This window comes from Rhinolophus hipposideros (assembly GCF_964194185.1).
Source record: "Rhinolophus hipposideros genome assembly, chromosome: 16".
NCBI lineage: Eukaryota > Metazoa > Chordata > Mammalia > Chiroptera > Rhinolophidae > Rhinolophus > Rhinolophus hipposideros.
In genome coordinates, this window is record NC_138062.1 from 19,077,457 (window position 1) to 19,103,457 (window position 26,001).

Here is a 26,001-nt window from a genome sequence, read left to right on the forward strand (position 1 = left end):
GATTTGGTCATCTTTGAAAGCATCTCTTCCTATCCTCTGTCTTTACAGAGACCTTAAATAGAATAGATAGTCAATAAATATTTGTTGATTTGATTAAAATTTCACTAATTATAAGTAAAGGAGAGAAAACATGTGTCGATGCATGATATATGTAAATTAATGCAAATCACATGCAAATAAACAGGCTGAGCTGTCCTAGCCTGTCCCTGTCGCACCACCTCCTATCCCGTGACAGAAAGTCACTGCCTCTAACTTTGATGATAGCGGTACAGCATTCCTTGGAGACCACACCTCAGCAGAATCTATACCTCACCTTTTGATTACTGGGGAGAAAGCACATTACTGCTTCTAAGTTTTAGAGAACGTGGGGTGTAGGTCGGCTAAGTGCTTGCCTCAAGTCACATAGTAAAAAACCCCAGACTGGAAGTGAACCCCTCTTAGCGCTCTCTTCACCTCATCCTCCGCCTCCCCACATGCTGAAGTTGAGGTTCTTAATCACACTACATACCAAAGGCTTTGCATAACTAACCAGCCTTCAAACTGTACACTGTATTATAGAACATGTACTACAGTGGAGAACAGATGTCACCATGAGAATCGTATTTTCTGCTATTTTCCAATTTTGGCATGTGGACATTTGTAACCTTAATGTTGCATGAACGAAGACTCTTGCATTTAATATTAATACAGGAACTCACAAATGCTCCTCAAGTTGGAACGCTGCCACATTCTGATTTCAGTAGTTTATGGCTGGCTGCTTTTTCAGCATATGAATTTGCCTCAAGGTCCTATTGGTGTCTTGGGAGCTGAAAATGTGGTTACATTCTAAACTTACAGGAGATAATGTCAGGTGAAACTCCTAGAGATACCTACATTTCTCATTTAAAAAGCAGACACATACCCAACACCGACTGGTAAAGGCCAGTGGAAAAACTCTACCTGTCAAGACTGAATTCACAGAGCTCTTTCTACTGTTAAGGAAACTAGTAACATCCACAGCAGGACAGAGCACTGAATAACACCAGATACCAAACACTGGTCTGACAGGTAGCCATGGGTAAAAAGTGAATTTGCACAGGCAGGGCTTTCAAATGGACTGACACACTCATTTCTTCTTCCAAAGTGAGGGCTGAACCAAAATGTCAACCTACAATACTTAGATGAGGTCTATTCACCACACGTGTCTGCCAAATGCCATCAGAAACACCTTTAGCTGCTTAGGTGGAGTGGCTGTGTATGTCCTCCCTCACTGCATTATTTATAGGTAATGTCACCACATTACTTAGGCACCATGCCCTTCTAACCCAACCGTTTTTTATCCTAAGTGACACCATGTGGAAGAGCTAAGTCACAATTTGATTAGGTTCACGTCTGTGGGACCAGGGGGATGTTGAACAGACGAGAAGCAGAATCAGCTGTCGATTTTTCTGACATTCTTTGCTGTATCTGTTCAGCGAGAGTAGGGTGTCTTACACAATGGCTCCTCATCCGAGACTTCTAATTCCCTTTCAATTTAATTTGGAGCCAGTCAAATAAATCGTATAAAAATATGTACAAGAGATTTGGTGTTGATGGGGCATGCGTATGTTTGGCCCAAGCAGTTAAAAGATCATGTCTCTAGATGGAGACAAAATGGCTTACTGACTGCAGCAATACGCTCCGACATGACTCCACTGAACCAGGACTTTGGGCCTCAGTGTCTACCCTATCAGAAGGATGCTGATGTCCTCTATAGCATTTTTAGTTAGACAGGATGGAACCATTTCTTTCCATAGCTGCCATTTACAACTATGAAGGGAAGAGATGCTTCCTTCATTTCTCCGTTTCAATGAGAAAGGAGGTTCTTGACTCTTTCAAGTGGAGGGCTGCTTAAGAACAAATGTTCCCCCCAAATATCGATATACACAGATATTGTTTCACGTGCCTGTGCTTACAGTATCTCTGGAAGAATGCCCATTAAAGTGGTAATACTTAAGTGAAGGAGAAGGGTGAGGGAGAGGGGGCGAGGGTGTCAGAAGCAGGGAGCATGAGCTGGTGGTGGGGAAAAGAGGGGGAGGGACACCTTATTTTATCACTGGCAAATAAAATTTTAATCAACTCTGACAATTTGGTATCACCTCTCCACTGACCCTCTTAACGCCTGTGCAGGAAATATGACAATAGCTCAATAAAAACATTTATAGCCCTAACAACACGCCGGGTGCTCTGTAAAATACCTGACGTAAACGATATCATTTGCTTCTTCTAACTACCTACATGGTGGGTGCTGAACCGAACCACACTCACTGACCAGAGCCACACATCTTGGGGGTGTCCTTCCAAGGGTCATACCAAGTCAGAGACATTGTTATGTTTTATAAAGAATTTCGGTCTTTTAGGGTCAAGGGCCCCGAGTCACACAATTCTGGGACTTTATTTGCAATAATTATTAGCCAAAGGAATACTGGTATACTATCCCAAAACAAAAATTAGAGCTCTTGAAGAGTGATTCACAAACAATCGTATCTGGCTCAAGTCAGAGTATGAGTTTCCCTATGTCGGAGAAAAGAAACTCTATAGAAAAAGTACAGACCTTGCTCTTAGAGGTAAAACTTAGCCTTTAGGCAAAATTATTTTAGAAAGCTTCACATTGACCTTTACTGACACTCCCTCTACTGCTCTGATATAATAATAGCCAGAGGATTATCATCCTATCAAGTTACAAGCATTCACCTGGTCACTCACAAGAGTCTTATGCTTCGTTCCAGTTGGCCAAGGAGAGGTTTGTGAAGTCCTTGAACTTTAAGAGATTATTCATACTCCCCCTTCCCCCCACCTGCCCCAACTCACAAATGCTGACTTACAGGAAGAGGACTTTGTCCCCTTTTTCTTTGGGGCTTGTTCATCACTGAAGACTACCAGTCCCCATTCTCATCTACTCTGTTTCCTGTATTCATTTATTTTTAAAAGAAAAAGAGTGGAATCCTTCATTTTCTGTTTGGAGGAACTAACTTAAAGCCTGAATAAGTTTTAAGCATTATATATACTGTAATAGGTTGAGTTTTAAGAGATAAAATCTTCTGTGGTAGAAATGGAATTGATTTATTTTGAAAATTCTCATTTTATTGTTGTTAAACTCACACACCCTCTGAGTGCTTCAAACTTTTAGCCAACCTGGTAAATATTTTGACATAGGCCAGTCTAAATAATTTTCATATTATTGTATGAAATTGTTTTCTTTATCATTTTCTGTTGACAAAATAAGAATTACTATAATGGATCAACATCATTTTCCCTCACTGAATTTACGATTAAGTAGATACAGAATCATCCTATTAAATTTTATAATATGTTGTGAGGACCAAAGGAAATTTAGAAAGAAAATCAAGAGGAAGGATTGTATACTAGAGTATGGCTGCCCCCACTAACTTCATATTCACATCAGAGTATTTATAAACTATAGAAAATCCTGCTTTCCACACAACAATATACATGACTTGCACTTCTATCACTTTATATATAGAGATAAAATATTGAGCTGCTTTCGAAATTTACACTGGTAAAAGTATGAAATGACCTAACGATTCACATGTGTGTTTTAGTGGCCAAGATTTTCTCTAACATACACACACCCACCCTGACACACACACAAACACAAACACATGCACATATGTTTGCAGTTGTAAAGGTACTCTAACCTTATCTTTAGTCATCTGCTTATTAGGGGAACCGATGAGGAAGAATGTCAGGAAAGCATCTGCTACAAGATGTTGAAATCTGAGATACTGGAGAAAGCAAGACAACTACTGCCATTTGTAGGTCTTCTGAGTTGCAACGTTTTCACTATGAGTTCTTAAATTCCTTACTGAAGAGTACAGAATTACCTAGAGTTTAATGACCTTTGTTGGACCAGACCAGAAATCTTTGACATCAGTTGAGAAATCAAGAAATGTGACAACGCAGCTGGGACATCGGTTGTCTACACTGAATCTGTAGCTTGTCCACCATCGTAGCTCAGATGTAAAATGCTGGCAATCCACTGGTTCGTGTATTACTTCAAGTTCACATCAACCCCAATTTAGCATTCTCTTCATTGCAAATCAAATCCCATGTTTGGATACTTCATTGGTGGTGAGGGTAACTCAAAATTAGATCAAAGCAACAAGTATTTACTGAAAATTTTAAACCAAATGAAATGAACAGACATTGGTGCATAATAAATTAAGCTCAAATCAGCAGACTTCAAATTAGCTAGTCAGGTACAGGACTGCCTACAATGATAACAAAGTTTAGAGCTCTTGGCAGTGCTCACTAGGTGAGGCACTGTAATGAGTGTTACATGTATTTCTTCACTAATCCTTCCCACAACCCGAGAAGTTAGGGACTATTATCATCAGCAATTTACAGAGGAGGAAATCCAGGCACGACTCAGCTGGCAAATGGCAGAGAGAAGATTTGAACCCTCAAGGTTAGCACTTGAGCCAGTACTGCCTCTCAGGTGATTTAGGATTAATGTAACCGAGTGAAATAATAGACGATTTTAGACACCGCCACAGCCTGTGACCTTTAGTTCTGACCAACGGTCATCTGCAATTATTCAACAGCCTTTGGGTTCTCTGACCTTGAATTAACCGAAGACAAGATATCTGAGGCAGAGACTGCTAGATGTCCTCTAACATCCATGCTTTTCTTCTACCTTTAATAAAGGAGCCCGGTGAGGGTTAGCTGGGCACATGGCTACCCAAGAAAATTCTTTGTCAATCTCCCTAACAGGGAGGTGAGCCCATGTGACTAAGTTCCAGACAACAGATGAACAGAAATGCTGTGCATAACGTCTAAGTTATGCCCTTAAGAGGAGGACCATGCCCTCGACTTTCTTCTTGACTTCCTGCTGTTTAGGATATACAAGTGATGGTGGGAGTTGGAGCAGCCGTGACGGACCATGAAATGGAAGCCGTACGCCAAGGTTAGCAGACCAAGCTAGAAGGAGTCTGAACATCCTGGCATCACAACATCAGCCGTGGACTGTTTACACTCCGGCTGCTATATAAGAGAGAAACACACTTCTCCATTATTTAAGCCACCATTATTTTAGCCTTTGTATAGCCATCCAGCCGTAGAAACTTTATCCTAACTAATACATGTAACTTTTTTTTATCATTCAAAGTACGCTCAGTTAGTTTATAAGGGGTGGGCGTCCCTCTCTATAATGCACACTTTGTGTTTCCTGAGATTTTAATAATTCATGAGTAAGCTTCTTTCATGTTTGATACTTGTTTTTCAGGCCACTGTTATACTGAAATAGTGTCAAAGTCGCTCAGTTGTTTATTATGAAACAAGTACAAGTGTTAATAGAGCTATTAAATAACCAAAATTATTTAGCTTCGAAACTTGAAAGAATTTCCAGAAGTACATGTTTACACACAGTTGAAGCAATGCCATTTAATTTGTCCATCTGGTCTATGACTTTCAGTTTTTAACATGTCCTTTACCTGCAGCTGCAACACCTAAGGTAGGTTTCTTACCCTAACACTGCTGACATTTTGGACCAGATCCTTCTTTGTTGTGGGGCCTGTCCTGTGCATTGTACGGTGTTTAATAGCATCCCTGGCTTCTAGCTACTAGATGCCGGTAGTACCTGTCCCCTAGTCATGACAATTAAAAATATATCACCAAACTCGGTTAAATGCCCCTTGGGGGGCAAAAATCACCCCCAGTTGAGAATCACACAGCTCATGTATTCTAGGTCGCACCAGGGAAAAAGCAGAGACTGTACTATTTAAATTCTAGCAGGATACAGATAGGTAGGTCTTTAATACACTTCTGATGACAGTGGTGCCCTGTGAACCAGGGACAGGGAGCATGAGCTGATTCTTATTTTTTAAATTAAGAAGTTCACTGAGCTTTCAAGAAGAAAATTCACAGGGTAGTAAAAAAGTCATAGGCATAATTCCAAGCACATTGAGCTATTAGTTCAACTTCCTCTATCCAAGGTTCAGATGGAAATAATTGCCTATGTGAAGTTAAAAAAAAAAAAAATCCTCCATGTATGAATAGAATTTTTTTATAGAAACTCTAATTATAGAAGAAAATTTGAATCAAGAGTATTGCCCTATTAAACTTCCAGTTCCTATAGCATTTTTATGTTGCTAGCTCCAGATTTTCAGACATTTGGATATTATATAAGTGAGAATTATTTGCAGGTATTTTCAAATACATAAGCTTTTTCAGCCCTACCAGTCAAATTCTTCTACCTCGATACTCCCCATCATACTTAGCGTTAGATCTATTTTGATGAATGAAGACTGTTCTGTGCTCCATGGGATCAGTTCATTCAAAGCAAATAATATCTTCAAAGTCTCTTATTAGAAAGAGTGGGGAAGACATGTAGTGGAAAAAGATACATCAATCCTACCACCTGTCCTGAGATGGGACTCCAAGAGTGAGGGGAGGAAAAAGCTGTCACCTTGCGTTTCTTTCTGCTCCTTCCACTAGATGGGCAGGTCCCCAGCACCTTTGGCATAATTAATGATTGTCAGGGCATGGGAAGCCAATCAATTTGATGTTCATTTTCATCAACATAGCAGAAGTAATGCCCCAAGGCAGAATGGAAATTACATTCTCTTTTAATTGAGAGAATTCTCTCTTTGCTGATTTCTGGAGTGGGTAGAATCCAAGACATATCTTCTTTTCTCTTTTAATATATATGCTTTAAAAGCTTAGCTGATTGCTGTCATCCATCATTTCCAGCAACTAAAAAACTTCATTATTTCAATCTGTACATTTTACCATTCATGAAGGGAGGGTTGTAGAGGAAGCAGAAAGAGTGATCAGCTATTCATAGGAAGAGATTATTTAAAACAATGGAAATTAAAGGCAACATACTGGATGGAGTAGGTCATTTATCCCTTATGTAACGTCCTGAATACGAATGAAGGCTGGACATTGTCAGAGCTACCTACATCCAAGAAGGTACAAAACCAAAGATTAGTTTCAGCTATTAAGGACTCTAATAAGAGTTCAATTAATGGCTAAATTGCAGAATTTAAAAATTTCTTTTTTTCCTCCCACTTAATTTCACTTTGCCATTACTTTAATATTTTGAAAAGCAATTCAGAGACATTTATTCTTCAATAAGATTCACACAAATGTGAAACATCATTACTTTCTCTTTCCTAATAAGATGCAAAGCTGAATATTAGCAGCCCACACTGGGGAAGGGTTTGGTTCTCACTGTTTTCTTTGTTTTTCGTACTGTGGGGCACAGCTTCAAAAGTCTGGCTGCGGAGTGACCCAGTCATCTCAATAAGGATGGGAGTTAGGATTCACAAAGTGTTTAGCACACACCTGCCTGCTGAGTCAAAACCAAAGCAGCTGGCACCCACCTTCTTAGGTTTCCCAGAAGGGAACTCAAAGGTGGGGAGGACTCCAGGTATCTTTAACAGTTGTTTGGCTGAGTGATGTCCAAATTTCTGCTTGTGACCCACTGGCACATAATGAAATAAACTTTGTGGGTCTGAACCAGCATTAAAAAGAAGAAGGTAAAATAAAATAGGATAGATTAGAAAATATCAGACATGGTACATGTATGAAGATTGCTTCATTTATATCTATCTATCTATGAATCTATGATACACACACACACACATTGTCACTTAACACACATATACATACACACATGAAATTCACTCTGGGTTTTGGTCAAACAAAATTTCAAAGCCACTAACACAGTACATCATTCTACCTACTTTCTTATGGTAAAAGATTTTAAAAGTCCAAGTCTGTTAGAACCAACACATAAAACAACAACGAATATCTGTTTCCTACTGCAGATTTAAAATTCCTTCTTTTAGAAATCTCTTTAATCCCACCAAACTCAGCAATTTGAGAAAAAAATGAGCTCAAGCTGGTTACCACCTTTAAGGGGGTAAGAAAATCATTTCTTTGCTAGCAAACAGTGTATCAGAATCACTCCTAGTTCTTCACTTGCACAAATAAAGGCCGTCATGTTGGAATCCAGCTGTTTGCAGAAGGATTTAGAAAGTGTCATGGACAGAGTCTGAGAGCAGTTAATATCATCTTGAGAATGTCAACCACACAAGCTGACCTTGTGAGATGTCTTCTCTGCCTTCATTCTGAGCTGAGGGAAGTTTTTCCAATTGATCAAAAGATTCTTTATAAATTAGTGTATATGACTCTGCAAGACTCTGAGAATGTAATGGAGTCAGCAATATCGTTTAGCTTGAGCCAGGAATGATTTCCCGAAGGTCCAACTGCAAGTTTATGCCAGTTCCTCAGTAAAATGAAAATGACACAAATGCATTCAGTGTTCTAAGCACCCAGGAACATCCTGGTTGGGTTATTTATACGTCAAAAAAAAAAAAAAATCCAGTTTCTCAAAATGTATGCAGTTTTCCTTAAATTCATTTCTGTTTGTAATAGCTCATTCTAATATATGGTGTGCCACCCTGAAGAGCAGCCAGCATGGCAAGAGAACAATTAGTCAACTAAGAACTTTCTTTTTTTAACTATAAAATTTCTGAAGTGGAAATTTCTATTTAAAATAGCAAAGCCCTTTTAGAGATTTTGACCAGTTTGCTCTCACATGCCAAAAGGAAATGAACACACACTCACACACACACGCACACGTGAAAATGGATGTAAATGGACCACTTGTGAAGGTTTCTCCTCTCTCCACCCTCAGCCCTTCCTTACCCCAGTGAATTCTGCAGTTTGTATCATCTTTGGGGGGAAACTGTAATTCAGACTCACTCTCTAGCTCTGTACGAAGTAGTCAACCTCACAGCTTGCCAGCAAGGAGTGGACAGCTTATTTTATCACTGAAACATATTATCTCACTTTTGTCTCAGCAAACTGCCTCTGAACAGCTTGGCTGAAGTAACAGGTCTAGACTAGACAATCAACGACTCTCTTCTGGTGGCTAAAAAAGACCTAAAACAAAAATTTAGCCAAACAATGTATTTATATAAAGCAAGTCTTGAAAACTCTATGAAGAATCTACATTTCCTTAGCTATTACGGATAACAAAGTATTTTTTAAAAGTGATTTCAACATCTGAGGATTACGGAGATTGGTGGAAACTGATACACATAACTGAAAGGTGGTCTTGAGCCTGAGTCTTTCCGTGGTGATGACCATCTTGCTAAGTACCTAGGCTTTTGATGATTTAGTACATGTCAGTGTTTTTAAGTATGGGAGGCAAAGCAATCCCTTATTAAGTACTATTTCCATGAATGGGGCACAGGCAAACATCCCATTCCAAAAGATTCATATTATGAACTAGCAAGTATGAACTCTTTTGATGACCAATAAGTCAGGTATGTAACAAATATTTAGGAATTCTGTTGTAAATAACGGATGTTATTGTCTTACCCAATAAATTTGGTATATGATTTGTAAAATGCCATCATTAGTGATTTGAGAATTGTCAACCACCTCTTCAATGGCAATGCTGGCAAAACACACATATACAATAGTCTCTAGGAATGCTTTGTAAGCATCTCTTAGAATATTTGCAGTTTTATTGGTGAATTCATAGTTCCTTGACATAGCTCCTTAGAAATAATGCTGGAGCACTCCTGGTATGAAGCTAAATTCTCTTATGAAGCTATTCTCTTTTTTTTACAAGGAATCCTAAATAATGGATTTGTCTTGTCATGTTTTTTTTTTTTTTAAATTCTGATTCAAGTTCTGTAACTTCCTGAATCTTTTGTTATTGTGTTATTGAGATGAGTTTTATCAACTTTTTCCCATAAATATTCAGTTAAATGTCTAGACATTCATTTTTAACTAGTTAACAAAAAAACCCAAAATTTTAACTAAACATAATAACGTAAAAATATAATCCCTTTTTTATAACTTAATAGTAAGAAAAAAATTAAATGAGATAGATATTGGGCAACACTCACTAACAATAATTAATTATTAAAGGGATATGCACCGATTCCATCCACTATAAAAATAATACCCAGAAAATTAGATTAACTTTCTTTGCCTCTTTATCTTTATGCTGGGCTTCTCTGTTTCCATTAAACCTTTCAGGGGACTTTATTCGGGCTTTAACGATTAAACCCAAAAGAGTCAGGTTAACTTAAAAAATGGAAGTGAGATCATGTCACTTCTCTACTCAAAACATTCCAATAGTTTCTGGCATTCTTGCAATAAAAGCCCAAGTCTTTGCTACTCAACTACGAGACCCTATAAGCCAGCCTCCCTCCTTCCCCTCCAGCCTCACCTCCCTTCCTGTTGTCACTTCCCAAACCCAAGTTCATTCTCATCCCAGGGCCTTGCAGTTACTGCTCCCTTTACCCAGAACACTCTGTCCCACACATCGTGACGTTTTTGCTTTAGATATCTGCACGAATTGTACCTTCTTAGAGAGAACTTGCTCTGAGCACCCTACCTTAGATGGCCGTTTCCTAGCCCTTCACCTTACCTTGCTTAGTTTTTTCAAGATTTTTTTATATAGTATATGTGTGTGTGTGCATACATGTGTATATATATATATATATATGTATATATATATATACTTATATATATACATATATAATTACATATTACATATAAATATGTATTATATTTTTTATGATGTTGTAACGTTATATATATAAATACACACACGCAAACACACACACATACAAAGAGGGTGCCAAAAAAATGTGTACACATTTTAAGAAAGGAAAACTGCATTAAAATTGCAATACATAATATATATCGATAACAAAAGATGAATACAAGTCACGTTTGATTTCTGCAATTACAAGAGGTGCTCAAAGTGGTTACCATCAGCGCCCAGACACTTCTGATGACAGTGAACTACTGCTTGAGCAACGTCGACCAAAGTGTCCTCTTATGTACATTTTTTTTGCACCCCTGGTATATAGACGCACACCCTGAATAATCATTTATTGTCTGCTTCTCTCCCTAGAGTGTAAACCCCATAAAGACAGGGGCTGTTCCTCAGGACCTAAGAAGTACCTAGCACATAATAGATGTTCAACAAGTATTTGTTGAATGAATGAATGAACTTTCGTTTCACCCTAGTGGTACATAGACCTCACAATAGCTTTTCACACACTGCTCATCAAATACTTCATAACATTCAGATCCTTTTATATTTAATTTTCGTTTCATAACATCTTGGTATCCTCTGACACCGATGGAGAAGACTGAAGATAATCTAAGGGGAATGTCAATGAACCCATCTGTAGCTGGAGATCATTTTTCTAATTGACCTCTTCTGTTCAGAAACTAAATAGGTGCAACAGAAATGTGAACAAATGCTCATTATACTTCTTGATATAACTATTGAAAATATCCTCCATTAGTAGCTATTATTTCATTAGTTACACCTGCATAAATGATATTTATGAGACTAATAGTGCAATGCAACAGTACAGCAGACTGTTCCATTAAACACTATTTTCAACAACCACGTTAAAAAGATGGTGTGCAGTTCCTTTCTAACAGCTGGTGCCCTGAGATAAATTTAATTCATTAATCTCCCTTGTAAGGTTAAAAATAAGTAACCATCCTCAAACTTCAATCATTTCGCAAGTGAGCTTAGTAAGTACCCAAATTGAAATACATATTGAAACGACTGTGGTCATGTGTGTATTGCACATGAAGATTTCACACTCTTTGTTAATAACTTGCAGGATATGTAACTTCAATTTTTTGAAACAACTCTGCCAATGTGTTCATTGTAACACAAGATGTTTAGAAGCCTTGGGCAAAAGCCTATCTTGTGTGTGACCACAATTATCTATTATAGTATAACTCAAAGCATCATGAATCTTATCTTTGTTCCTTAACACCTTACGCTTTGTAATAAATTTGACTTTTTTCTTTATAAAAGTGTTCCATGCTATTGTAGAAAAGTGGAGAAAAAATACCCCCAAAACCACAACTACAGCTCCCGTCATCATTCAAAGACAACTGCCTTGAGCATTTTGGTGGGCTTTCATGTTATTCCTTTTTCATGTCCAAATGCTTTAAAAAAATTAATTACTATGAAAGACTTGTAATCCAAGGCAAGTCTTAGTATGACACCAGTGATGATATTTTTAAAATACCACATTTTCGAGTGATAAAAGTAACAGTTGGGAGATAGACCAGAGTGTTTTAAAAATTAACATTTTTTCATAAAAAATGAAAAACAATTTGGCCAAAAATAGTGTCAAAAAATAACTTTCACATACCGAAAGCATGCCTACATGTTAAAACCATTTGCAAGAGTACACAATTTTTTTTCCTGAGTAAAATTTTCCTCTGCTTTTCTTTTGGCAAGTACCTACACAATACATACAAAATTAGTGAGCAAAAAAATAAATTGTATGAGTCACCTTGCCCTGAAGACAAAATAGTTACCTAAAACCCGCATAACCAAGTAATCCCTGCCTCCATACTTGAGTGAAGGCTGACAGCCAGAGTTTGGACCTAATCTTTTTTTGTAGATTGTTCTACCTCTGGGCTATGGGACTCCCTAATTATTCTGTTTCCTATCATATACATATAGCTGATTTCCCTGATTAACCACACCACTGCCTTTCCTGAGACCCACACTTTCATAAATCTTTCAATTGAATGTCCCTGAGCCTAATTCCATTCAAGTTAAAAGAGAAGCAACTGATCTGAGTGAATCATTCCGGGATACTCACAGCGGGGGTGGGGGGGGCGGGAGTATATTCTGCAGATGTATGAGTCATTTTGACAGAAAGCCCTGGATGGGAAAAGGTACCCAAGGGTGCATGTAACAGAGAATGGGGAAATCATGAAGGCAGTAGGTGCCAATAAACACAAGACATTGAAACAATATCCCTTAGTCTGAAATACTTTGATATCTTAAGATGGAGTCTCCTTTCCTAACAACCCTTACCAGTTTTTTTCCAGCATTTTCATCTCTTCCAGCTGAAGCATATCCACTTTTGTTGCTTTTAGGTCTACCATTTTTTTCCTGGGATCACATTAATATGTGGTTTTGTTGAAGTTGATCGCTTTGTCCAAAGCTCTAGGCATATCCTCATGATACAAACTTCCAGACAGATTTGGTGTCAAGCATTCAGTACCAAAATATACAAGACAGTTTCTCCTTTGTTCAAAATGAAAAGCTTATTGATGTTTTCTGATTATAAAAATAACATATGCTCATTTTAAAAACAGAAGTCCACAAAATATAAGTAAAAATCACTTGAAATACTAATTAAAGAGGTAACAGTTAACATTTCTACACCGATCCTTCCTGATTTTTTTCCTGTATGCACACATTTTCACAAATCACAGGATCATACCATTCATGTGGCTTTGTAACCTGCTTTATATTCTCATGAACTGTATGAAAAACTCATTTAACTCTGGCATCTAATTGGGAGATGAAGAAAGGAAGCTTACTGAAGGAAGGATGGCTAAGAATCATTGCTTTATATTTTTAGTAGTTCACTTAATTTAGAGATTATTCTTTAAGGATCCAAGTCATCATATCTTTAAATGTCAGATTCTAAAAAGAAAAAGTGGTTTGAACATATAGGTATCATACTTTTCTAACTTTAAAAATTTTTAAAGTAATATAAATTCATGGTAAAAAAATAGTACAAAGGATATAAAATGAAAAATGAAAAAGCATCTCTCACTTATCCTCTTCTCCCCATCCCTGTCCTTTTCGTGCCTCAGTGGTAATCCCTGTTAATAATTTATCTGTTGAGAAATTATCTTTGTACATGCAAGCATATTATGGGCACATAAAATGTACCATTTCTTTTTAAAAAATTATAAATAGGGTCATGTCACACGTTCTCTGCAGCCAGTTTTTGTTTGTTTGTTTTTGCTTTCTAAATCTACAATATATTTTGGATATCTTTTCAAATAAATTCTAACAGATTTCCTTCATACTTTTTAAAAGAGATGTGGAATTTCCCATCAAATGTCCTGTGGTTCCCTTCACCAGTTCCTGACCTATGGACATCCAGTTTGTTTTCAGATCTTCATGCCACAAAGCACACCCTTGTCTGTATACCTTAGTGTTACTTCCTCAGGTCTATTTGTAGATTAAATTCCTAGAATTGGACATCAAGGTCCAAGTTCACACAACAACATGGAGCATTGTATTTCTCTGCAACTTGGAGAACTCAGTTCTTATTTACATGTTTAATAGAGTATTTAATGTAAGTCTTACCTCATGTAAGCCCCATTATGGCTCACAATAGAAAAAGGAAAAGAAAAGCTTGAGATGAGGTAGAATGCAAAAGCATCTGAGTGTACAGATAGGTAACGAAGGGCAGAAATGGCTATGTGTGGGGGAATTTCCAACTGAATTTCCAGCCTCCAGTAGGGCCTGGTCTGTCTGTTGTTTCTCGAAAAGGTGAGGAGAAAAGTGTCAGACTAGAGAGGTGTGCAGCCTGACAGCTGTAGAAAATTGTTTCTCTCTTCATGTGTAGGAAACAACTAAGGCAGTGTCATAAGGTTTGTGGGACATGTTTTCCATGCAAGAGGAAAATGCCATGTTCAATTTTTAAATAATTTGAGAGAGAAAAATATTTCCATTTCATCAGCTGCCTAAATTTCAGAAAGATTCAGGCCTGAATTCAAATATGTCTCACACAAAGTTTCCCATTAGCATTTATGAGAGATTCCAATGTAAACTTTTGCCTTATTTGGATCAAAATTTAATACCGTCCCTCAATAAAATAATTAACTTTAAAAAAGAAGCTCATTTGATAAAGCGGTCAGCTCACAGATGGGAAAGAATTCTATTTGAAATAATTCCAAGCTGTTTTTTTCCTATTCTGGCATTTTCTTTTTCTTTTTTTCAGTTACAATTTACATACAGTATTATAGTAGTTTCAGATGTACAGCATGGTGGCTAGACATTCTGTAACTTACTAAGTGATCTTCCTGGTAAGTCTAGTACCCACCTGGCACCACATATAGTTATTACACTGTTATTGATTATATTCCCTATGTTGTACTTTGCATTCTATAGAGAATTTTATGCCTGAACAATTTAGTATTGTAAAAATCAGTAGATTTTCTGTGTGGTAGACCAGAGTGTTGGGGAATTGATTCTCCTGTAACCGGAGACTGACTGCCTAAATATCCTAGTTCTCTCTCACCCCTGGAGAGGAAACACCGAGGTGTGTGTCCTCCATCACTGCCCAGAGTTCCCAGGGAACTTAATCTCCAGTTGTCCCTGGTAGGTTACCTGTGTGATAACGTACCCTTTACTGGCTGCCTTCTTTTCCCTGGCTCGCTTCACATATTTTCTGATCTCACTTCCTAAAAACTACTTGTCTTAGGACCTGCTTCATGGGAACCCAAACAAATGGTGTCCAGCCTTAATGGTTTGTGTCATGGTGGGTGAAGGCGAAGGTACTATACACTACAACCAAAAAAAAAGACAGAGAGGAGGGTTTCATTAATGAATTCTGGAGGGAAGGGACGGGGACAGTGGGAGGTGGTAGAAATGGGACCTGTTGAATTTAAGGCGTCGACAGATCTGTGTGTGGGATGTTTCAGTAGCACACCAGCGGACGGCGCACCTCACATCACTAAGCAAATGCAGACTGACTGTACGTCAGTGCTCCCAGTTAGCGTCTTCCTTTTCTGGATGCTAAACGGAGAACAGAATGATAAGTACTTTGCTAAAGGAAACACTCTGCACAGGGAGAACAGCCAAAAAGTGAAGCCCCTGCCTGTCATTCCAGTCACTACATCAAAAAAGGGTGATGTGGGGGTGTCTTTCTTACCACGGAGAGGCACCCGTTTGGCCTACAAGTGGTAATACAGATGGATTTATCTGAATGAAAATAGATGGGCTATGTTGCAAGTGGAATGACTTTTTTCCTACCCTGGTTGCTGCCCTGAAAAGAAATAAACACAAAGAAGAAACTGCATAGAATGAGAATAAGTATTTTTGATAAGCAAAGGAATGGAAGAACGTATTGTATATACAGAAAAGGCCTTATAGATTGAAGGAGCCAGTCCCAAACTGAAGCCAGGTCACTCCATGGCCGTCTGAAAACAAACACTCTGTGTCGTCCAGGACACATACTCAAGAATTTGGCCTTTTATAGAACTATTCATTCTCAAGCCATCTCAACAGTCTTTGCAAAAGTAACAACACAATCACAGGCACTGCTGAGACCTTATACATGGCGTGTGGAAAAGTTTATGCAAGCACATACATATTTTCTCTGCTCACAAGAAGATACCAGGCCAGGCCTGAAGTGGCCACAGCCTTAGGGAGGAACCTGTACCTGAAAAACAAAGTCCTCAAACTGGGTTTTCAAAGGGCTTTTGGATGTTACCATTTCCCACAAAGTACAAAGATGAAAGTGTTGATGATTATCTTGTGACTCAACCCCTGTGCCATCTGGGTGGAGATAAAGAGGCTTGGCCAAAAAAACCAGTTTTTTTTTCTCTGTCTTTGTGGCTTTCTATAGAGAGCTCAGGTGATGCATCTAAATCGGTATAAATCTCTCCTTTGGAAAGGTTGCCACCCTTAAAAAAAAAGTGTGCCTGCACTTTAGTGTGTGAACCCCACAACTGTTGGTCTGCAGAGACCCAGTGAGTTATATTTTTGAGGACAAACTTGGACACAAAATGGGCAGTGCTAAAGGCAAAGCCTTTCTCTACAGAGGTCTTAACAGGCTCAGTCGCTCCCCTTTGGAATTCGCCTACACTCTACAACCAAAGTAGGCTGGTGAGGGACAGAGAGGGCTCGTTGTGAGCGTGTCATTTTAAGCCTCAGATAACAGCATCTGGACTGGGGAAATCCGTAACAATGAAAACTTCTCCCTCTAGTAAACAGCTGGACAGGCTATCGCTCATCTACTGCAAGTCCATCAAAGAAATGCTGCAAGCAGTGTGGAATAGCTTCTCAATGTGAAACACAACAGGTATCAGATATATCGACCTATATGTCATTTAGTTCAGGGCAATAAGTTCATGCTACCTGTGGAAATGTTGCTGGAAATGGAAGGACTGCTGTCGTCGTCATGACTGTTGTGGTCTTGGAAATGAACATGCACGGCGCTCGATGTGGAGGTGACCGCTTAGCATCTAAACCCATCCCACCTATTTGTGAAAAAGCCAATCAGCCCTAACAAATACAGAAATACTGTCATAAGTACACAGCTCTATGAATTCTCACAAAATTACACATGCGTGTAGTCCGCAGCCAGATAAAGAAATGGAATGTCCCAGTTTCCTTGAAGCCCTTCTTGGACCCTTTCTAGTCACTACCACTGCCAAAACCGTGTGTTTTGAGAATTACTTGTGTTGCCTTGTCTGTTCCCCAAGTCTTAGTGGGGATGGTAGAATTTCAGGGGGAAAGACCCAGACTAGACTCGGATTTCCCCCTGTACCAGCATATAGTTTTGGCCCCACCGAGACAATAAAAGAACCTGGGCTGAAGTTATAGTAGCATTACAGACGGCGGTGTTTTTGAAAAAGAAGAGATATGGAAGAAGCATGGCGATCTTCTCGTCTCTTTCTAATGGAAACTGGGGTAGGACTAAACCTGGGTTCTCCAGATTCCCAGCCTAGAACTTTTTCTTCTGCACTGCTGACCAGATTGTCACTAACTTCTTATTTCACCAAGAGATTTTTACACAGTTTCATGAAACTATTTCTATGGCCCAAACAATCCATTAAAGATTACTGAAAACGAACATTAACTGTTTAACTTTCTTAACTGAAAGTGACTATGATTACCAGATGTCCAAGTATTAAAGGAAGAAAGAAAAGATAGAAAAGGAAGAGGGCAAAATTAGAATGATATTAACAAATAGTACATTCTTATCTTGTAAATTCTTTGAAATACCGTAAAGACCCACTTTTTATTCCTAACTAGAAGAAGGCATTCTCTCGTGTTCCCAGCTACCATGTACGGATGTGAAAGATGGACAGTGAAGAAGGCTGATAGGAAAAAACTGGAATCACTTGAAATATGGTGTTGGAGGACAGCTCTACGGATACCCTGGACCGCCAGAAAGACGAACAAGTGGGTCCTAGAGCAAATTAAGCCTGAAACGTCGCTGGAGGCAAAAAACTAAAGCTGTCTTACTTCAGGCACAACATGAGAAGGAAGGGTTCTTTGGGGAAAAAGAATAATGCTGGGAAAACAGAAGGCAGCAGGAAAAGAGGCAGACCGAAGGTGAGATGGATCGACTCCATGAAAGAAGCCACAGGCCGGAGTCCACAGAGCCGAGCAGGGCTGCTGAGGACAGGACACTGGGGACATCACTCCTTCACAGGGTCACCAGGAGTTGGAGCCGACTCAACGGCATGTTACAGACACACACAAAAAGGCATCCCATCAGTAATACTTCACATGCCAACTATGGGTATGTGTGGGTTGACACTGGGGAGATGTGTTCCGTTGCTCACTGCTGGTGACACATCATGTGACTTAGTGGGCAGCATGACAGGGCCAAAAGACAAGATGAGTTATGCAGTTCACTCACAAACTGTATGACTTTGAACAAGTGATTAAATCTCTGCAAAAGGTATAAACTTCCAGTTAAAAGATAAATAAATCCCGGGGATCCACTATTCAGTCTGGTGACGATAGTTAACAATACTGTCCTGTGTATTTGAAAGTTGCTCAGAGAGTAGATCTTAAAGGTTCTCATCACAAGAAAAAAAAATTATAACTATGTGAGGGGGTGAATGTTAAGTAAACTTATTGTGGTGATCATTTTACCACATATGTAGTAAGTCATTATATACATTAAACGAATACAATGCTATGTGTCAATTATAGCTCAATAAGACTAGGAAAAAAGTTATTAAATATTTCTGAACCTCCATTTAGTCATCTGTAAGTTGAGCGTCACTCTTATGTCCCAATGAGTTGCTTTCAGAATTAAAGGAGGTGACGCAGGTCCGATGCCTAACAATTTAGAAGGTCCTTGATAACTATTAGCTTTCTTCTTTGTACAGAAGGAATCTGTTTAATCCAAAAGGAGCTTACGTTACAAAATGATAAACATCAACGACACCCCACATTCTGTTGTTTATCCATGACTTAGTCTGAATTGAAAAGGAATGTGCTGTGTTTGAAAAAGGATTGAAGAAAACACTTTACTGTAATCCAGGACAGCTTTGCATGTCTCTCTCTTGAGGTATGAGTTGGGAAGTCTTAACATGAAAATGTGACATGTCCATCTTTTAAGCCAGCTCTCTGAAAGAGGTCATTCATGTCTGGCTAGTAGTATGGCAAGCTGGGTTAGTTACAGGTGGCATCTAATGTAAGGCATTATGTATTTAGATTTCAGAAAAGTGTGACATGGTACTACTTATATTAGATCGACGGGCAGAACAGAGAGGAAAATGGATCAAGTATTGGCCTGGGGACAAGGCCGACCGTCCTAAACCAGCCTTTTTATTTAATAAGCTCAGATCCTGATTGGCCTATCGGGTCCTGAAAGGAACTAAATTTTTCCCATGTTCTGTGCTTGTTTGTATGTCATGAACAATAACTACAAAAAGAGTTTTTGGTTTCTTTTCTTTTTTAAAAGAAGTTAGCAAACAATGAGGGTAGGGATTTACAAATATAATTGCTGATATGTTTTACATTGTCTAACACTAAGCTCCATCTGAAACAACACAGAGAAGTGTCGACGATTCCAAACACTGTGAAAGAACTCCACGGAGACCCACATTTTCCTTCACACCCGCTCCGGTTGTGTTTTTGTTTTTTGGCTTAACACAGAGCAAACAGACTGTGACTTCAAATATCACAATAAAACAGAAGCGAAGCTCCCATTGTTTAAAAGCAGTGCCGAGATATAAATTCTCTTCCTAGCCTTTGCTACGGAAAGATGATAGGAAACGTAAATAGTAGCTACAGGTACAATGGGGATGAGTCTGCTCTTCACACAGAAGAGCTCTTCACGCCCTTCGTGCCCTGAAAGACACCTGACCTCACATCTCTCCTCTATTAATATAAATCCTATACGAAGTGAGAAAGCTATAAATTAGACAAAGCACGTGACATACACACTCTGTAATTCTTTCTCCCCCACAACAGGGAAGTTCTTTTCCTTCTTTTGTAAAACCATCACCAGCAACACCACCACCCAGGGTGCCCTCAGTCATCTATTCGCAGCTTTAAAGATATTTCGTCCCCCGTCCCTCCAGCAGAAGGTGACAGCAGCTTTTAACTCATCGTTTTGTGAAGGATTCCTGGTGTTACCTCTGTCTCAGACATTCACAGCAAGTAAAAACATTAGGTCTCGGCTCATGAGCATTCTTTGGTTCTCAGGAAAGTCAGTCTAGAAATAGTGGCAACGGCGGAGGCCAGGAGGCGGTGGAGCTCTGTGTTTATTCTGTGTCTCTGGGACGGTGGCAGCTGTGTGTCTCAGAGACCATCTGCCAAAGGCAAATGCCTAGTTAACTGTGCTATTCTTGATCTGTTCACAGTCCACCGTCCTACCCATCGCCCCCCACTTAGCTGTCCCCCACACTGCGGTCTCATTCTCTGCAGGCCTGCCACACAATCACAACACACTGGTGGAAAACGAGACCCTCATGGGGTGCGCCTCCCTGCCCCATGGCTCACCCCAAAGGTGTTTGGAAGAGAATTTCATCCCATTGAGAGAAGGGATAGAAATATATGCCAATATATACATATATGTACTGTTGGATTAATGCTATGCATTTTCAGCATTTGTGAGCGATTTCTTAGATTAGAACCAGGCATGTGAAACCTCATTCATTATGGTCTCTACTAATTGGGAGTCTGAGAATTCTCCCGGCTGCCATTTACTTTTGCATTATCTGTGGAAAAAAGAAATATGCAAAGTATATAAAGAATTGAAATAATATTTTAATGGTAACGTTTAAACCACGCGACAGACTATTTCTAAGGACTCTGAAGCTTTTATTTATATACTAACCACAAATTATTTTCTGCCTAGTTACTAAAGCCAGCTGTCTGCTTGTTGGCTTCTATCATTCCCTAACTCAGCCTGCTCATGGGAAAGCTAACCAGCCTCCCAAAACCAAACCCAGGCAACTAGCCCTTTCTCTGCCTCTCCCATCCCCTCCTCCTTTTCTCTCGAACCCAGGCCTCATTCCTAATGCTGTCCCAGCACTAGGGAATCCCCACTGGACTCCTCTTTCTTGTCACATCTTCTCCAACGATTCAGCAATCTGCTGCCCACTTGGTCTCCTGAAATTTTCTATAGGACTCCATGACTCTTATACCGCACAGCCTTTAAGATCCTCATCTGTAGCTTCAGTTTCCTTGCTACCAGCATAGCATTTAAGCAGAGTATGAGAATAAATGTAGGTCCACCATATCTGAGCCCCCTGGGGCCTGATGTATTTCGGGATTCAGACTTTTTCTGATTCCACAATGATAATATGGTACATCACACAGATTTTACGCATCGTGCCAGTGGGCCTTCACAGTCAAGTACGTTGATAGTTCTGCAATAAAAATGTATGAAGTTCACCCTTGGTGTCATACATAAAGGCTATAAATCGCCTTTGTGTCACCAAGTAACTTATTCAGAATCTTGTGGTTTTCGGATTTCAGAATTGTGGGTAAGGGATTGGGGAGCTATAGGAAGTATATAGTGGACACTTATCACGGTCCAGATTTGAAACAAATATTTACTTGAAAAGTCTCCATACTTCAATCTTTTGTTAATTCAGACTGGTTTTCTCCACAATTAGTCCAAATTACTGAGGCTTTCTTTCCAAAATTAGTCTTCAGATTATGAAAAATCTGTGACCACAAGGTTGTCCTGATCATTTTTAATTTTTCTAATTTTAACTCTATTTCTAAACTACTTTCACCTTGCTTATTTTTTTAGAAAGTCCCTTTTTAGTTGTCTATTTTAGCAAAATGTAAATAGAGTCTCTTTGCTTTTCCTCTGCTTACAGAAAGCCTTTTTGAAGTACAGAGATTGGTTCTCCCTCAGAATGGTGGATTTACATTTTAAAAATTCCAGTCTGCTGACTCCCCTCATCAAATAAAAGTTAACTTTTAAAAGTGAGTGTATCTAATTTGTAATATCTACCAAGCAAATCACAGAAACCCCTCTACGCTCAGTTAAACATATACTGATATCATTCTTTGAGGTCAAGTTGTAACTTGACCAATAAACCATTCTTAAAATATAGCCAAGCCAAACATTAAGCCAGCAATGCAGGGCTTGTCCATACATCATAGGATGCTGGCTGGATGGGTCACAGCACTCAGACTTGCAATTCCTAGGCAGTTATTTTGACATTAGAAAGTCACAATCCATCAGCTTAACAGCAGGGCAATAATTTGGGGACTTGGAAGACGGCTATTCAACATGACACTGTGGGAAGTAAATGGTAGTTCAAATAGCCCCTTTTTGAGAATGAAGATATCAACTAAGCAGAATTTCTTTACACCTCTAGAACCAGGCATTATGTAATGTGTTTTTTGGTGTAAGCATGTTATTTATGGTGTTTGAATTCAAAAGCCCCTGCAAAGCTAAAAAGCATGCAGGTACCTGGACTCTGGAGATGAGAACAAATGGATCTGCCACCACAAGAATAAAGGACAACAAAGAGTTGCCTTTTCCCAACTGTTACAAACCCCTTCCAATGACTTGTGATACGTAAGCAAACATTTCCTAAGATGCTACTTGGCTCTTTCTGAATTGCACAACACTCAGATCTCCAGCTGTCTGTGACACCATGCTCCTCGGGGTATGGAGGACATTTGGACTTTATTCCTGCAGGGGTTCTCAGCCAACACTCCTGCAGCGAACCCCTCCTGCACATGCACGGAGCCCTGGTTCTCCTACTGCTCTCCTGCACAAACGAATGGGTACGTAGACCACTGAGAACTACTGAAATTCTCTCAGTGGTGGGAAACAAAGGTAACAATAGCAGGAAGTTTCCTGACTGCTAGATGGGTGTGTGGGGGGGTAGCGGGTGAGTAGGGAGGAGGGACTACAGTTCAGTGGTTCTCAAATAGCCTCATTTCATAACTCTGACAACGCACACACGAGCCCTGAGGGACGGCCATGCTGTTGATAAGGGAACAGCAAGTACATCTTTCTTTTTACTCTGGAAAGGAGAAACGAGAAAGGAAGAGTGGATAAGAAATTACGTACTGTTGCTGAAATGGTAAAAAGGAGCATTAGATGTATATATGAAGATACTGAAATCTGAATGGCAAGATTGTCTTAAGGAGCTGTGTTACTCCATGGAATCCAAAGTGGTCTTTGTGGCAGCCCACACCCCACCAGGGTCCTGCTCTGCCCTAATGGCGATTAGTGTTCTGGCCACTGCCTTCCCCTACCTTGATGGCTGCCTGCCTAAAATACTGAAAACGTGAAAAGCAAGTGAAAAGTTATTTTCAGGTTATACTTCGCTATTTCAAAGAAAAACAAAATTCACTATGCAAACGAAACAGGTAAACAACAATTAGCTCCTAAAGCAAAGATGAATTTTCTTACTGTCTGCATTTTCTTTTAATAAACTTTGGTGGATGTTTAAATTGAGTTTCTCCCTCTTTTTAAAAAGCTAGCTTCATATGAATAACATCAACACATGCGCTGAGAGTATCTGAAAATTCACACATTTCAGCAAAGAAATTCTTAAGCTATCAATAGTAGAAGCAAAGCCAACGTGTTTCCATACCTGGAGCTGATATTCTTCCGTGAAGCACAGATTCACTGGGCAGCAGCTCTTTTGAACTGGAGGTGAATGGTGATTGTCTAAATGTATCTTCTGAAAAGAAAGGGCTGGGGGTGGGGGAGGAGGAGTGAAGTTTAGTAAATCAAAGTTATTTAAAGGACTCAAAGAGCATCTGGCCACACACACACACACACACACACACACACAAACACATTGAATAAGGGTTTTTTTTAATGGTGTTTAGAGACTATTAAGATGATTGTATTTAAAATGGAGACAGAGAAACTATATTACATCAGACAAGTATCCTCTCCACATTCTGCCTACTGGTTTTATATTTAAGGTGAATACATGAAATATCACCTTTGAAAGACGATTAAACCCAGTCAGGACAGCTGAGCAGTAAATTTTACTCTTGTGCTGTATGTTCTGTGAGTGTGACCAAATGAAGACAAATCATCTGGGTCAGAATCAGAAAAGCCTGTTCAAGGTTCTTCCCAGAGTGGTGACAGATTTGTCCTTGCTCACCCACATTCTGTCACCTGATCCCTCGGGGACCAATAGCACACCTCAGAAGGGCAGATGGTGGAAGTCAGGGACCATTGCACTGAAGGAGACATCTCACTGGTCCCCACAGAAACTGAAACTGCATCTTAGAATTGTCTTGGTTTGCAAGGAGTTAAAGCCAGCTAACGGGGAAGCCAGAAAGGACACTGGGTGCACCTTCATTTTCCATGAGACCGAGGCTCTGATTTGAGCGATTCTCCTCTAGTGACTCAGCCGGAACTAGAACCAGGGACACCAGACGCTGAGCCAGGGTCTCTGCTAATACCACAGCCACAGTGAACACAAAGGCTTTGGATGCTTTTAATCAGAGGGTTTTAACCCAGTCATACCATCCATATTCCATGCCTTAAAGTAAACTATAAATAAGTATTACGATCACATGTCAGAACATTGGAATATCCAGCAGCGTTCAACCTGGAGAACGGACAGGCCTACTTACAACAGGGAAAATTAAATTGAGAGAACTGGGTACACAGGTAGTGGACAGTTCACAGGGAGCAGTAATGCAACCCAGAGATAAGAAAAGCAGGAGGCCACCACCCCCCTGAGGCTGGAGAGACAAAAAGGGGAAAATGGAGCCCGGGGCCTGGGGCCACCTGGTGGGAGCTGGAGTCACAGAGCTGACCCAGCTGCTGCAGGAGAGGGAGAGGGAGAGGGAGAGGGAGAAACACCTTAGCTCTTCCTTAAGACCCGCCCCCATTTCCCATCAGGGCCTCTGATTGGTTGAACCCTCTCTGAAGCCAGAGAATCACAGCCTGTAGGGATCAGGCCCCTGCAGAGCTGCAGATCATATGCTTTCCCTCATATGGGATATAAAACTGAAAGCAACAAACGAGCAACAGAAATAAACACACACAAACTCAAAGACACAGATGACAGTATGGTGTTCACCAGAGGGAAAGAGGAGTGGGGGAGGGCAGAAGAAGGTAAAGGGGGTCAAATACATGGTGACGGAAGATCTCGCTTTGAGTGGTTGACACACAATGCAATACACATACGAGGGAGTATAGAATTGTACGCTAGAAACCTATATCATTGTATTAACCAATGTCAATCTGATAAGTTTAATAAAATTAACAAAAAACAAAAAAAACCCCACAAATCAGGGGAAGGAAAAGATCTGAGGGCACACAAGCCTAGAACTCCCATGACTGGTGTTGCTTTTCTAAACATGCCACAAGCCTATGGTTACTATTATTAAATATTAAAAAGGAAATACGAAGGTAAATGGAAGACATCCATAAACATTTTTTAAAGTAAAACATACATTAATAAACAATATAGGTCTACATGACCATTAGGCTAGATTTAATGCTTTTTAGTGATGTCTTAAACATAAAACAATTTAAATAGGCTTAAGAAAATGAACTGGCTATAGGACAGTAGATTGAGGAGTGGGGAAGACATGCCATGTTATGCCTCGTATCTCATAACCTGCAAGTGATACAAAACACTGGAAAGGACAAGGCAGTGTAACACGGTGTCTGTGACTGTGGCAGCTGGCACAAATAGTTAACTTCTCTGAGCCTTCATTTCTTGTCTATAAAAGGAATGATAACAGTAACCACACTTCACAGAGGAGCTGTGAAGATTGAGTAAGACAATCCATGGAATACGCATATGCCTGGCAAACAGTAAGTGCTCAATAAATGTGAGCTATATATTTTTTTAATTTGTATCTCTGTCTAGCCCAAAAGAGAACATGAATTAATCAACCTATCCTCACAGGTTGATAAAAAGTGTAGTTTCCCTGTATAAAATGAATGAAGAAAAGATTGCTCTGAGTTTCAAAGGTCCATTGGCTGT

The 26,001-nt window shown here is 39.6% G+C and overlaps 1 protein-coding gene across 4 annotated transcripts in view; it reads right to left on the bottom strand.

The window, feature by feature from the left end:
• The window catches only part of ZNF827 (zinc finger protein 827), a 152,251-nt gene that overhangs the window by 25,263 nt on the left and 100,987 nt on the right, over positions 1–26,001 (bottom strand). For all 4 annotated transcript variants that reach the window (XM_081077334.1, XM_081077335.1, XM_081077337.1 and 1 more), the window contains exon 8: positions 23,632–23,735. In XM_081077334.1, the coding sequence (XP_080933460.1) occupies positions 23,632–23,735 (104 nt within the window). The remainder of the gene's footprint in view (positions 1–23,631; positions 23,736–26,001) is intronic.